The sequence below is a fragment of the Molothrus ater genome, chromosome 11 (assembly GCF_012460135.2).
Source record: "Molothrus ater isolate BHLD 08-10-18 breed brown headed cowbird chromosome 11, BPBGC_Mater_1.1, whole genome shotgun sequence".
Taxonomy (NCBI): Eukaryota; Metazoa; Chordata; class Aves; order Passeriformes; family Icteridae; genus Molothrus; species Molothrus ater.
The window spans coordinates 12,395,883-12,409,942 of record NC_050488.2 but is presented as its reverse complement, the minus strand read 5'-3'; the positions used below and the strand labels follow the sequence as shown (position 1 = coordinate 12,409,942).

Genomic DNA, 14,060 nt, shown 5'->3' with positions numbered 1-14,060 from the left:
TTGGCAAACAATCTCCAGCCACATTCCAAAGCAGCAGAACAGGGAGAAGCAAATGAGATAATCCTGTTTTTTCTCTGAGGCTTCTCATCTTCCCAGGAGAAGAAATCCCAGCAAAGGGATTTTTCAGAAAATATAACAGTGACACCTCCTACTCAGCTCTGGTATGGTCACACCTGGAGTTCCCTGTCCAGTTCCAGGCTCCCCAGACTCAGGGACATACTGGGCAGAGTCCAGCAAAGGGCCATGAAGAAGATGAGGGGACATGGAGCATGTCTGGTGTGAGGACAGACTGAAAAAGCTGGACTGTCAGCCTAGAGAAGATAAGGCTCAGAGGAGTTCTTATCAATACCTGAAGGGCACTAAGGACAATGGAGGCAGTTTCTCCTCACCGGCACTTGGAGCAGGACAAGAGCCAGTGGCCACAAAGTCAAATCCAGAAAGGGTCCACCTGAACATGATGCACTTTTTTCCTGCCAGGGGGGCCATACACTGGCATAAATTGCCCAGAGAGGTTCTGCAGCTTCCATCCCCTGAGATACTGAAAAGCCACCTGGACGTGGTCCTGGGCAACCACTAAAGGCAGTCCAGCCCCACAAAAGGGGCCAGGCAAGACCTCCAGAGGCACCTTCCAAGCTCAACCATTCTGTAATCCCACAGAGATCCTCAACAGCTTATTAAAATTCATGCTTTGCTTCCAGTTTAACTTCCCATGACCAGAAAGCAAGTAGAAGTAAAATTCATCTGTAGGTAGATGCATCTAGTTTCAGGTACCCTTTTTCCAGGTAGGTAACTACAAATTCTGACACAGCCACTGCACAGATTTTGGGCTGTTGGGGTTTAATTTGTTTGGCTGAGTTTTTTTAAGGGAAGAAAGGTAGGAAGAGCAAGGCTGAGAAATAGCCTGGGTTTCTACAGGTTCTTACTATGGGCACATTCTCCAGAACTGCAAACTGAGCACTTTCTTGGACATTTTTAAAGATGTTCAGTATTGACACTACTGCAATATACCAAACTACTTCTTATTCTAATAATGCCACATAAAAATCAAGGAGCAATCAAGGTTGTCCTCCTGGACAACCCTCAGCAGGAGTATCAGCCAGCTTAGCCAGTGTCACAAAAGGCATCTATTATCACCTGATCAGGAACGACCTTTCTAGGATTTAGCACTTTATCCTGCACAAGTAATCACCTATGAAGGCTCATTCTTGCATGAACAATTTCTAAATCACCTCCTCAAACCAGTCTTTCTCAAACAAACAACAATTTAAAAAGCTGGCTCAATTCTTTGGGAAGTCTGATTTTTACAGTTTTGGTGGATCTATATTAAGTGCTTAAAAAAGACTGATGATGTATTGTTGATCTAGGAAATTACAGAAAATTTATTCAAAGAATTGGTGTTCCCATAAGATGATACATTTAAAAAATTGCAGAAAAAAACCTGTATAATACATCACACATTTTTTAATAACCCAAACCAGAAACCATTGGTCAGTTGCTTATAAGAAGTTCTACATATACTTGGAACTGAATTTCTTTCCAGTTTAAAAAAAAAAGAAAAAGGCAAAACAAAACCCAACACACCAACCCCCCCCCCCCAACCAACTCACAGTTTGTGTCCTTGCTATATACAGGTTTATCTACAGTAGTGATAGAAGAGGTACACTGGATTTACAGGATTTTATGCTGTAATGGGAACTTCAGAGTCACAACACTGGACACACACCAGGTTTTCTGCCTTGCTTTCCCTCATCCCTAAGGTGCAGGATCCTCCATGTGAGCACAACTGACTCTACAATTGATGATCCTTTTCTTGTCTGGTGCTTTATTAGTGACAACAAAATGTGAATTGCACCCAGTGCTTCCACTCCTGTCCAGCAGCCAGCACAGGCTCTGCAGGAGGGTGGCAGCCAGAGGACTGAGGGGTGACACAAACTGATCAGGCAGAATGTACACAAGAGAATGAGAGATTCTACAGAAGCATCATTAACATCTCTGGCAATTTTGTGATATTATGAGCATAGAACATGAAGTACTACTTCATTGCCAGTACAATATATTCATCAGTAATTCAGAAGTGAACCTTGTTTCATTGAGATATAATTTGGTTACAGCTTCTTTTAGTAAATAAAGCATAAATAAATTTGAGTGGATTATAAATATGTATGTTTTAAAATTTAAAACTGTTTAATCTCAAATGTGGTCAATCTTTAGGTTATGGTACACAACCAAATTAGTAAGCAAGAACAACTTCTGTACTGCATCTCAAAATAAAGTGTTTCATAGCTTTTCTTCCTTCAGATTTACGCTTCTAACAACATTATATCAACATTCAACAGTTACTTACAACATATAGCTGTAAAAAGAATCATCTCCATGTGAAAATGTATTTTGACAAGACAGCCCCCCACACACACTTCCAGTAATTGCATCCTGTGCACTTTCACAGGAAGAGGATTTTTGGGAAAGAGGAAGGGTGAAGGCAGACATATGTTCTGTATCCTAAGCAGGGATAATAGTAAAAAATATCCCTGTGTTCTACCCAGACCAGGGAAAACCCTCTTTAGAGAGGCATTTAGGTTGGAAAAGACCTTTAAGATAATTGATTGAGTCCAACCACAAACACAACACATCCACCATTGAGCCAGGTCCCTGAGCACTGTGCCAAATCTGCTCATGGATGCTCACAGTCTCAGCAAGAGGATTAGACAAAGAACATTCATCTGACAATTTTTGGATGCAACGTTAAAAAATTCCTTGACTGAAGTGAGGCACAGCAGGTGGCAAGTGCTGCATGGTTCAGCTTCCAGATGAATTGATTTTTAGGAGCAGAACTTCTAGGATACTCCCCCGAGTCACACAGTGCTTCACAACAAATGGACACACTGCAGATCTTCCAGCTATGGAAAGCTAAGAAAAGCTAAAACCACTAGCAAAATCAGTACACATCATGCAAAGTTAAATTATTTCATAGTGCTATCAAAAAATTGGTAAAACAGTTAATAATTATATGTTTCCAGCAGTAAGAAATTAAAATTACTTCACAGGGATTTAAGAGATGCTCATAAAAATTACAAATCATGTTTGTGGCTTTTTACCATAAAGTTACAGGATCTTAAAATTAGAATTAAAAACATGGTATCTAGGGATGTTTAACACTACAAAAATTGGTCTTTGAATATCCCCACTCTGAATAGGATTCATTTTTAGCATTTTATAACAAAACTACACATGGAATCTTTGCCCCACCCATCCCCAAAGGTGTGAAAAACAGAAGACTAAATATTAATCTATTCTAATAAGCCATCTTTCATAATTTATGAACCTGAGAACCCTGTGAGTCTTACAAATACTTACAAATTTTAATCAGAAACACTGGTAGCATCAAATGTTTGAAAACTGTTTCTGAACAATTACTTTTTTCTGAAAAAAGAAATTTAAAAAGCGGTGACTCAATCTTAGAATTTTCATTCCAGGACTGTACAAGAGAAATCTTTCAGAGAGGGGTACTCCCATGCCCATGAGAACCAGCTCCTTCACTAGAGATGTCCTTGAGGAAGCAATTCTTCCTGAACAATCATAATTAGCACAAGTGCTGCCACAAAAATAAGTGTTTACTGGAGCCTCACCAGGAAAAATAACACAAAAATATTTGTGGCTTTTTTTTTTTTTAATTTCTTCTATGGAACACAGTTTTCTCAATAGGAAGCAGAAAACAATATGCTGTCCCAAGGGAGGAAGAACCAAAATGGAAATGAAGAGCCATTGTGACATCCTGCTTTATAGCACTTTGTCAATATGCAATCACCAAGAATGAGGAAATTGGCACCACAGTCGATTCAAAAATACAGAGGAAAACTACAAAGCAGTTTCTCAGCCCTCACCCAAAACCCACATTTCATTCCCCACTCAAGCTCCACACACGTTTTTACAATGTTCTTCTGCAATGACAACGCTCAGATCCAGAAGGACAGAACAGTGACTGCTGGGAGAACATGTCCTCTCCCTCCACCCTGCCATCCTAACCCTTCCTCACACAACAGCTCAGAGTGGGATTTTGTGACAATTTGCTCAGTTCTACTGGTCAGGCCCCTGATCTCACCATGCCTTCACTAACACCCAAAAAGGAATGCAGGGTTCCAGACTTCTGTAAGATGACCTCACACCAAAAGCTGACATCATGCCAGCCCCTGCAGGCTAGAGACCATTTCTGAACAGAAGCAAAGCTGTTCTGCAAGCCACCAGGAAATAAAAGGAGAGAACAGAGAGTGCCTTAGCATTTCTTACAAAATAAACCCCAAGGTGGTTGTTGGTTTTAAATGACAATAAAAGCAATGCTACAGAAGGAATACCTGCAAGTCCCTACCTCATGCCCTGAAGAGCTGTTCCTAAAGATGATTTCTCCCCTAAAGAATTTCCACATCTATGCACAGAGAGCTGCCACTCTCAATCATTTACCATTTCTACAGAGAAAATAAATGTATGGAAAGGACTAGCAGCAAAACTGCTACTAATAAATGCTGGCCTTTGTTATACATGATTAATTGTGTATTTATGAGACAGAAGCCAAATCCTAGCAGTGTGAAAACTGTAAGAGAGGGTGCTTTCCTCTAAATCTCCTCTCTCTTCTAAGTATCTTTCTCACTACAGCAGAGAACACTGCCATCATCTCCACAATTCTCACAGGTAAAATATCAATGACCACAAAACAGTTGCTTGTTCTGCACAGTGGATTTCTGGAGTTTCTATACAATGGCCCCTCTTTCAGATCCATATTTTTAAAAGGAAAAAAAAAGCTTTTACATTAAAGGATCTCATAAGCACACAACCTTTATTAGTATTACTATCATAGTAAGACTGTGTAGGTCTTTTATGCAAGAGCATTTTGTCCACACTCAGATTTCCCAGATTTCCCCCCAGTTGCTTTTCTAGCCAATGTTTGTTTGATTTATTATTTCCCTTGTCTGTTTCATATTACAGTGAGGTGTAAAGACATGAAAACTGCAGACTGGAGAAGAGTACACACCATTTGCTGTGGAACTGACAGTACCTCAGGAAAAAAATTAAATCTGCATGAATCAAAGAATCTTGATGGATCAAAAACCACCAAATAATTGTTACATATCAAAGAAGTACTGATGCAAAGACAGGCATGGAACACAAAGAACCATAACTAAAGGAATCTACAGGACCATCACAGAGGAAGGAATAACATCCCTCTAGAAAAGGAACCAGCACGTTTTATGAGTTATATTCATTACTGTCTCCCTCTTCTTTCACAAGAAAATATGAATGATCATTCATGAAGCTGAAAACGTTACTGAAGCCAGTGGGAAACATTCATAGCTCATCTTGGCTACATTTCCAGTCTTCATTTGAATAATGAGCAACTGCTCTGTCAGACATTAAGGTTTTTAATGACTGACTGGTGAATAGCTCCAAGTGAGCTTGTTCTCTGCTGTCTCCTCCTCTTCCCTGAGATCTCCATTGTTCTATTTTAGGTAAGAGGGTACAAGAAAATTTCAGTATTAGCACAAGGGGAACACTGACAGAATTGTCTCAGGATTCTAATATTAGTTTATTAAATGAACAAAAAATACCAAAGTTAAATAGAAGCTAATGTTCAGTACAATATCTAATACCGATATACAATCTCTTCCTTTACCTTAATTTTAGAACCAGCTAGAAAAACACCATTTCAAAAGCTTCTTTCAACTTTTCTTATAATAAACTTCATCAACATGGAAACACAGGCTTTTAAGAATTCAGCAATTATTTGTAATGGCTAGTTACCCACTTCATAGTTAGTTATGCTCTTTTAGAAGTTCATACACAGAGAAACTGCAGGATACCAACAGAGCAGAAACAGTCAAGGATTTATCTGTACAGTTATAGCAACTATCTAAAGCTCTTTCTGAAAATAACAAGCTTAAGAGTTATGTGAAAAGTTACTGGTATGCAACAGACTACAAATATGAATTTAAATGAAATTTTAAACAAAGAAAATACTGCATGCTTCCTCACATTTTAGGACATACTGATCACTTAAAGCAGAACAATTATGTCAAGCCACTAACTACAAACTGAAGTAAGAGGGCATCTTTGTCAAGAGATTGTAAGGAATATCTAACAGGAATATTAACAGCTCTGAGGGCAAGACATTACAAATAACTCTAAGTGTACTATGTCAAAACTGCAAGAAACTTAGCTTTGATAATTAGCATAGAAGCTCATCCTTCCTGATGTAAACCAATAGACATTTGGCAATATCCAAGGATATCTGAATTTCAGTCAAACCCATTATAATTCTCTGTTTCTCAGCCAGTCAGCACCTTTTATCCCTTTGCTTCACACTTCTAGTTCATTTACTGTCTCAGGTAAGGATGTATTACAGACACATTCTCATTGAATTTCCTTTGTATGAGGACTGATGAAACATTCCTTCAAGCCCCACTGATCTACAATTGGTGGCTTCCTTAGAACTACATTATTAGTTCAAAAAATTCTTAGTCTAACCTTGTAATACAGTAATTGCAACCTTAAGAACAAATGCTGAAAAGCAATTTTATTGTGATAAACAAATACAGAAACAAAAAGGCCTCCAGGGGAAAAAAAAAGTATTTACATGCTCTGTCCAAACAACTAAAAAGAAGTAAAATCAGTCTTCCTTAATACTTAGTTTATCTTCAAAATTCCCCCATGAGAGCAAGATAAATAGAGGGAGTGAAGTTCCATTAGTACTAACAGCAGCTACTCTATTTAATCCTTCAGATTTAAGTCATGCAGAACTGCCTGTGTAAAAGCAAAGACATGTGCAAGTATAGCAGCTGCACAACAGTAGTCCTTCATATTTAAATTAAACACATTCAAGATACTGTGCTGCCAAAAATTAATATAATTACAAAATTAAATGCAGAGATATATTCCTCTTAAAACACAGATGCATCGCTAATACTTTGCTTTACAATTGACTTCATCTCATTGAAGGAGACCAATGAATAAATAAAACTCTAAAGCTTCTTCTATACCTTCTGGTCACTAGGCTTGTTTGAACATACCTTTCAGAACACAAAGCAGGAATGTGCATTTCTTTTCTTTGTATACCAAATTCAAAGGTTTAATGCAGTCAGATCATAGAATTAAGGTGGAAAAGACCTTTAAGATCACTGAAGCCAACCATTAACCCAGCTTTTTCCTCTACCTCCCTAAAAATCTAGAGACTACTTAAGGAGAGCACAAAACACTTTTGTTATAACCACTATTTTAAAAAAGTAATGTAGAATTAGTAATTATCAGATTATGAGAGTGTTCACTGTGCTACCTAGATTTTAAAATACAGTAGCTACTCTTTGGATTTAATTAATATTGCACATTTGAAGAGAAAGCTACTGTGCTTTATTACCAGTTAATTGACAGTTAAGGATGAAGTAGGTAGGTGAAAGCATTAGTAAAAGCTTTAAAGTACTTTTAAAGTACTTTTAAACTTAAAGATGGTATCTCACAGCAACATGTGCAATACTCCATTAATTGGATTTATATCTGAAAACTTGAACAGTATTTTTCAAAAGGACCACTATTATTCTTATGCTATACTGCAAAAGTTTTAACATCATCCAATTCCTGTAATTCAATAGGTTTCATTGAGTTATTTCAGGGAAACAGCAAGGAGTTATGCCTAACCTGTGAATTGATGTAGGCAGAGCATAAATGCTTTGTGATTGATATAACACAGTGATTTCTGAGGAATTCCACAGGACATCACTTCAAAATAAGAAAGCATAAGCAAATGATACTTAAAAATAAGAAATCAGGCAATCTAAAACAGGTTTAATTTAATACCAAGTGTTTCCATTAGCAATTAAATAGTTAAATATTTCAAAGATGCACTGAACTCTTATTCTGTACCACATTCAAGATCTAACGATGTAAACGAGCATTTCTCCACTCCCTTCTGCTCAGATATTCTACTGATGTCTTAAAGATGACATTTAGCAAATCCTCAAATTTTAATTGAGAAGCTCAGTGCAGAGCTAAAGAATCTTTTCACCTGCCCATCCAGATTCATATGCAACACTTCCCATCACACCAAGAGAGCATACTGAACAGGATTATTTCAAAAGCAAAATACTAAGAAGGGCTCTCTTTTGCTCAGGGAGCAGCTGAAAAGCACATCCTCTTTCCTTCAATATCAAGGCAAAATCCCGAGAAGGAAAAATTTTATTTGCAATAAAATACTTGTAATTAGTTGAAACATCTGAGTTGCTCAAATTAGTATAATCCCAAAAATATTTCAGTGCCACTGTTAGTTATACTTAATACCTCCAAAAACACATAAGTTTGGTGGTTTTATTGTTACAAAAAATGAGACAAAAGAGCAAGTTAATAGTACAGCACTTTGCATCTTTGTGCAACTGCCTCAAGGGACAGGGAAGCAGAGCCTCTGCCTTCCTTCAGGTGTGCTCCTCAACAGGAGCTTCCCAAAGCAGTCATTCAAACAGTGAACAGACCCTTTCTGTGGCGTTAATTTCAGCCTTAACACATCCATTCAGAGCCTGCTTGTTAGAAGTACAAGTATCATGGTCAAGGACACACTTTAAGAATATATGTCTGTCCTTGGTTACATTCTAAGGCTGATTTTTGAAGATCTTGCTTTGCACCTTTCCCAACCCTCCCAACTTCTCAATTTTGCAGTTAAACCCAACAAATAAAGGCTCTGAGGGAAGTGTTGTATCTCTTAAATTCTCTGCCACAGCCCACAGTGGATAAATGTTTCTGGGGACTCCCCCACAACTATCATCATTTTATTTTCACACATGCCTTACAATGCACTCTGCTGAACAGCTACATCCTGATGCCCTTTGATCACATGTACAAAAACAGTTAAAATCAAGGATGGAACTCCGGGGGGGGGGTCAGTCAGGAAACATAAACCTGGAAATAATTTCCTAAGTATCACCTAAGAGTGATCATCCTAGGAGAATAAAAGTTTGGGGTTTTTTTTGTAGCCTAGCTAGTTTCAGTGACTTTTAGCACATGGATGGAGTTCCACTGTGGCATCACTATGGCTACCTGAAGACATTTGCCACAAGGCTTACACCAAAGGCCAGGACCTCCTTCTGACTTGTTTCTGTTACCATATGCACCCAGCACACAAAAAACCCCACATAACTTATCTGAAATGTTATCTCAGTCTGAGTGTGCAGACGCAGCCCAGTGACATACACAGATTTAATACTGGGCCAGACACACACACGAAGAAAAGCACATTACTTCTAAAGATCTCTCCTACTCCCAACATACACAGTAAGGGTAATTATTTAAACTAGGTGTAAGTTTCCTTAACACCGTCATTTACAAAAACAACTGGCCAATTTCATCTTTTTATTTATAAACAGACATGGAAACATGTTTGAAAGATCCATGTGACCTGTCACAGCAAATCAAAGGTAACAAATCATAACCTAGGAAAGCACAGTGAAATTCACCAAAGTCTTTCCTAAATTGCCTAAGATGAAAAACTGCAGTCTTGACAAACAGTATTCTGGTCCATCCAATGAGATTACCTGGCTCTCTCATTGTGTATGCTTTCCCTATCTCCACATCATCTTTAAATACAAAGCAATATAAGCACCCAGGATCTTGTCTTCCACAAGGCCCAAGTACTGTCCTACCTATGACAGTGATCAGGTACCAGAACCTCTAACTTAACATTTTTCATTGACAGAGACACAACATTACAACAGAAACCTAAATAAGACATAGCCATGGTTGACTGTCACTGTTAAACAATGCAAGAAAGAATCATTTCCTTGACCCTCCAGAGGGATCCTCACCTGCTGTCACAGAGAACATGGCTCTGTTCCTGGGAAGCCACAAGGGGGGAACAGCTTGGGTTTTCAGAGAGGAAGCAAAACAGCATTACTGACAGTGGCACTTGCACAAAGGGCTCCACTACAAGAAGTGACAGTGCCCAGCCTTGTTAATTTAATTTTCTCTCTGACTAAGATAGAAAGATGATGAGCAGAAACATGAAGCAAAGGAACCACCCTTCTGCTCTGAACAGCCTCGCTATGGAAAGCGGCATTTGAAAAGCTGTACGCCACCATTACATTTTTATGTTTTTATCTGAAAACATTTAACTTCAGAGGATTCCTCCACCTGCAGCTGCAACATTCAAAAATGAAATTTTACACTTACTTCCCTGAAGACGGTATTTCAAACCCTGTATCTAGTTAAACTGATCACAAAATAGCAAAATCGCACCCAAAGACAGACTTTCTGGTGGAGTGGGGTTTTTGTTTGGTTCTGTTAGTTGGGGGGTTTTTTGTGGTTTGGGTTTGTTTTTTTTTAAGGAAAATATTAAATACAAAGATATTGCACATTTTTAAGAATTACATAGAACTAGCTACTGAAATTTTTCCAACATGGAGTTTAATGTTAATATACATTCTGCAATAAACTCAAACTTCTTTCATATTTAGAGATGTTTGAAAATACTACTGACTTTGTTGCAGGGCAAAAAAATCACTTGTAATTTCCGTAAATCTGTGCTCATATTTGAACATTCCCTTAAATTCAATTCAGTCGCCATCAGTGTCCACACGTTTACCCTTCATTTTTCATCTATTCTTCTTCATGCTCTAAACAGAGCTTCTGTCTCGTAAGAAAAAACATCCAAACCCAGACACTGACTGCAAACTGGTTTTCTATTCGATCTGTCCATTTCACTCTTGTCCCCTCGCACATTCCATGTCCTGTTTGTCTATTTTCATGAGCTTAAGATATGTTTCACTTTGTGAAGTTCCCAGCCTAAAAGCACTGCAAAAAACAGCTGATGTCTCAATGCTTCCTTAATAAAAACAATTATTTGTTTCACAGCTTAATTCTTTCCTGCTCCTCTGAAACTGTTAACCAGGGAGTAGCTGTTAAGAGCACACTGCATCCACAAGGTGACATCAAGTAATTGATCTAAAAGAGGATCCTCTATCAATAAAAGTCAGAAACCTTTACGTTATAGGTCAAGGGCACAAGACCTTCAAACGAGGGCACTGAAAGTTCAGGGGAAGCACGCCTTTTCTCACCTTTCCCTACCCTTTAAGCTACTTTCTAACAATGAGAAAGTATTCAGTCCAAAAATTCTGGGTGTGCCAAGTACCACAATTCACAGGCATTTTAAATAACTTCTCACACTGAGGCTCGATTACAAATACTCTGCGTAGCCTAAAACACACAGTACAATTCTGACAGAATCAAAATTTCAGTATCACAAGTGGCATTTCATTGTCCAGCTCAGGTTAAGTATCTTTCCCATCTTCGAGACTAGCAATATAGACAGCAATATACAAGTGGCTTTGAATTTTAATACGTTGCTAAATAGCCAAAGTTATTTCAGTGCTTTATAACAGCCACTTAAAATACACAACAGCGGCAATAAACTACCCCAGTTTCAGCGAAAAAATCCCAACCACTCTTGTCCACAACGATTTAAAGACAGAAATGTAAAGATAAGTACAGAAGAGGTTGCACAATAACACATGATCTTCCCTATCACATGCTTGGCAGCGCGCTCGCTGCCCGGCGATACCCGGTCAGACCCCGGGGCACTTCGGCCGCCCGGGGCAGCGCCGGACACCCCCGGCACGGGGCTCCGGCCCAAGAGCCGGGGCCATCCGGGGCTCCTGGAGCTCGGCCGGAGCCCACGGGGAGCGGCGGCAGCGGGAGCCGGCGGAGCCTCTCCCCCATTCAATCCCTGCTCGCTGCCCGCCCTGCCCAGCGGCGGCGGCCGCGGCACCGGGCACGGCGGGGAGGCGGCCCCGGGCTGGAGCCCCCGGCAGGACCCGCGCTCCCGGCGCCTCCTCCGCGGCAGCGCCCGCACTTACGCTCGAAGTCGGAGTCGGACTCGTCGTCGCCGCGGTCGGGCTCCTCGTCGCCGTTGGACTCGGTCTGCATGGGCTCCCCGTCGAAGCTGACCACCCTGCGGCCACCGCCCGCCTCCTGGTCGCGGGCATCCCGCAGGCGGGCGAAGTACTCGGCGGCGAAGCCCAGCAGGTCGGACGGCCGGTGCCGCAGCACCTCCACCGTGTAGCCCTGCAGCAGCTCGGTGAGGCCCGGCGGGATCTCGATGCTCATGGTGCCGGACACCCGGGAGGCCGCCTCGCCTCCCTGCCTCCCTGCCTCCCACCCTCCCTCCGTCCGTCCGTCCGCCCCTCCCCGCGTCCGCGGCCGGCGGTGCCGGTGGCGGTAGCGGTGCGGGCTCAGGGCCTCCCAGACGGGCGCGGACCGACTCCCGCCGCTCCGGTCACACGAGCCGCGGGGCGCGGAGGGGAGGGACGGGACGGGGCGGGAGCGGCCCCGCGGCGCAGGCGCGGAGCGGGCGCGGGAGCGGGCGCGGGGCTGCGGCCGCGCGTGCGCGGGGGCGGGGGGGGGGCTCGTGCGTCACGGCGGGGCGCGGCGGGGCCGGGGCGGGAGCGGGCACCGGGCACCGGGCATGGGGAGCGGGGGAGGCTCGGCAGAGACGGGACAGATCACTGGGTGCGTGCCTGGATGGTTCCGCTCTCTGGAAGACTGATGGGCGCCCGCCGCTCTGCGCCCGCCGGAGTCGTTAAACCCCGGTCACAGCGGGTTGGGCCGGCTGCGGGCGGTGTTGGGAAAGCTCCGGGCCACAGCTGGCGGCGGCATGTGGGGAGGGGCGCAGGTCAGGCAGGCGCCTCCCGGCCGTCGCTGCTGCGTCTTTATTTTTCTCTGATTTCACATCAGTGGCCCCGTACATTCATTCCTTGTCAGAATCACAGAACAATTAGGCTGGAAAAGTCCTCTGACATCAGCGAGTTCAGCTTTGACCAAACACCACCGTGTCTAGACCATGACACCGAGTGCCACATCCAGCCTTTAATCCTTAAACACATCCAGGGACGGTGACGCCATCTGATAATAATAAAGCATTACAGATAAGAATTTCAGAAAAATTAAACACAGAATCATAGAATGGGTTGGAAGGAACCCTAAAGGTCACTTAGTTCCAAACCCTCTGCCATGGTCAGGAGCACCTTCCACAAGACCAGGTTGCTCCAAGCCTCATCCGATCTGGCCTTGAACACTTCCAGGCATGGGGCATCCACAGCTCTGCATGACCTGTGCCAGTGCCTCATCACCTACATCACTGCTAATATATTTAAGGCCATTCAAATGTCCTTAAATGCTCTTTATTCAGATTTTTTCTTGTGCTTGTTGTACAAAACCTGTTATCTGTGTGTACAAGGGAGGTTTGGCAGATGCCCAGGGGGTGCTGAGAAGCTCCTCTTGGGACAAAACAGACCTGTGCAAACATGACTCAAGGAGAATACGGACGTTGGCTTAGTGACACCGCTGCATGTTGTCACTGTACGTATTTTTATTTAATTCTTCTTTTGTTTCAACAATAAAACACAAATCAACTCGTTCTCAAAATATAAAATTTCACTTAGAAGCCCAGAATTGGCTGAGGCAGCGTACTGTGTGTTTTGGTTTTGTTTGCTCGTGTGCCAAAGAGTCCCCTCGCTCATCCAGCTGGTTCTCACTGCACTCCCAGATCAAGGCAGCCTGTGCATCCCTGCTGCATGGAGGGCACTGTGGCAGTGCCAGAGCACCACATCCAGGGCTTTTCCTGGTGGTTCTCACTGAGGGAGGCCACTTGCAAATCTCATGGCACATAAAGGTGTTCTTTGTGATGCAGCTCCCATATTTGGATGCGGAGTAAGATTACATTGTGTATCCATACAAAGTGAAAAAAATTTTTTAAAAGCACAGGAGTTAGATTTGCCACATCTCATCAGTTTATCCAAAGATTTTGTATGAAGTCATTTCTCTTAATTTCTATTCTTTTCTACAGCAAGAACAGCATTTGCTCTATTGCCTTTTTCAAAAGATAATTGATGCTGATTTTTTGTTTGCCATTCCTACCATTATTATGTGTCTGATGGTCTCAAACATTACGAGAGCACATTTACCTGCTCAATAAATGTACTTTAGCTATTGACACAACTGGTACAGAGAAAGATTCTGATCAATGTGAAAACTATGGTTAG

The 14,060-nt window shown here is 42.0% G+C and overlaps 1 protein-coding gene across 1 annotated transcript in view; it reads right to left on the bottom strand.

Moving 5' to 3' along the window:
* The window catches only part of PRKAR2A (protein kinase cAMP-dependent type II regulatory subunit alpha), a 60,138-nt gene extending 47,811 nt beyond the window's left edge, over window positions 1-12,327 (bottom strand). Inside the window, exon 1 of the mRNA XM_036390870.1 lies at window positions 11,877-12,327. Coding sequence (XP_036246763.1) covers window positions 11,877-12,126 — 250 coding nt within the window. The 5' untranslated portion in view covers window positions 12,127-12,327. The remainder of the gene's footprint in view (window positions 1-11,876) is intronic.
* Between the last annotated feature and the right edge of the window lie 1,733 nt (window positions 12,328-14,060).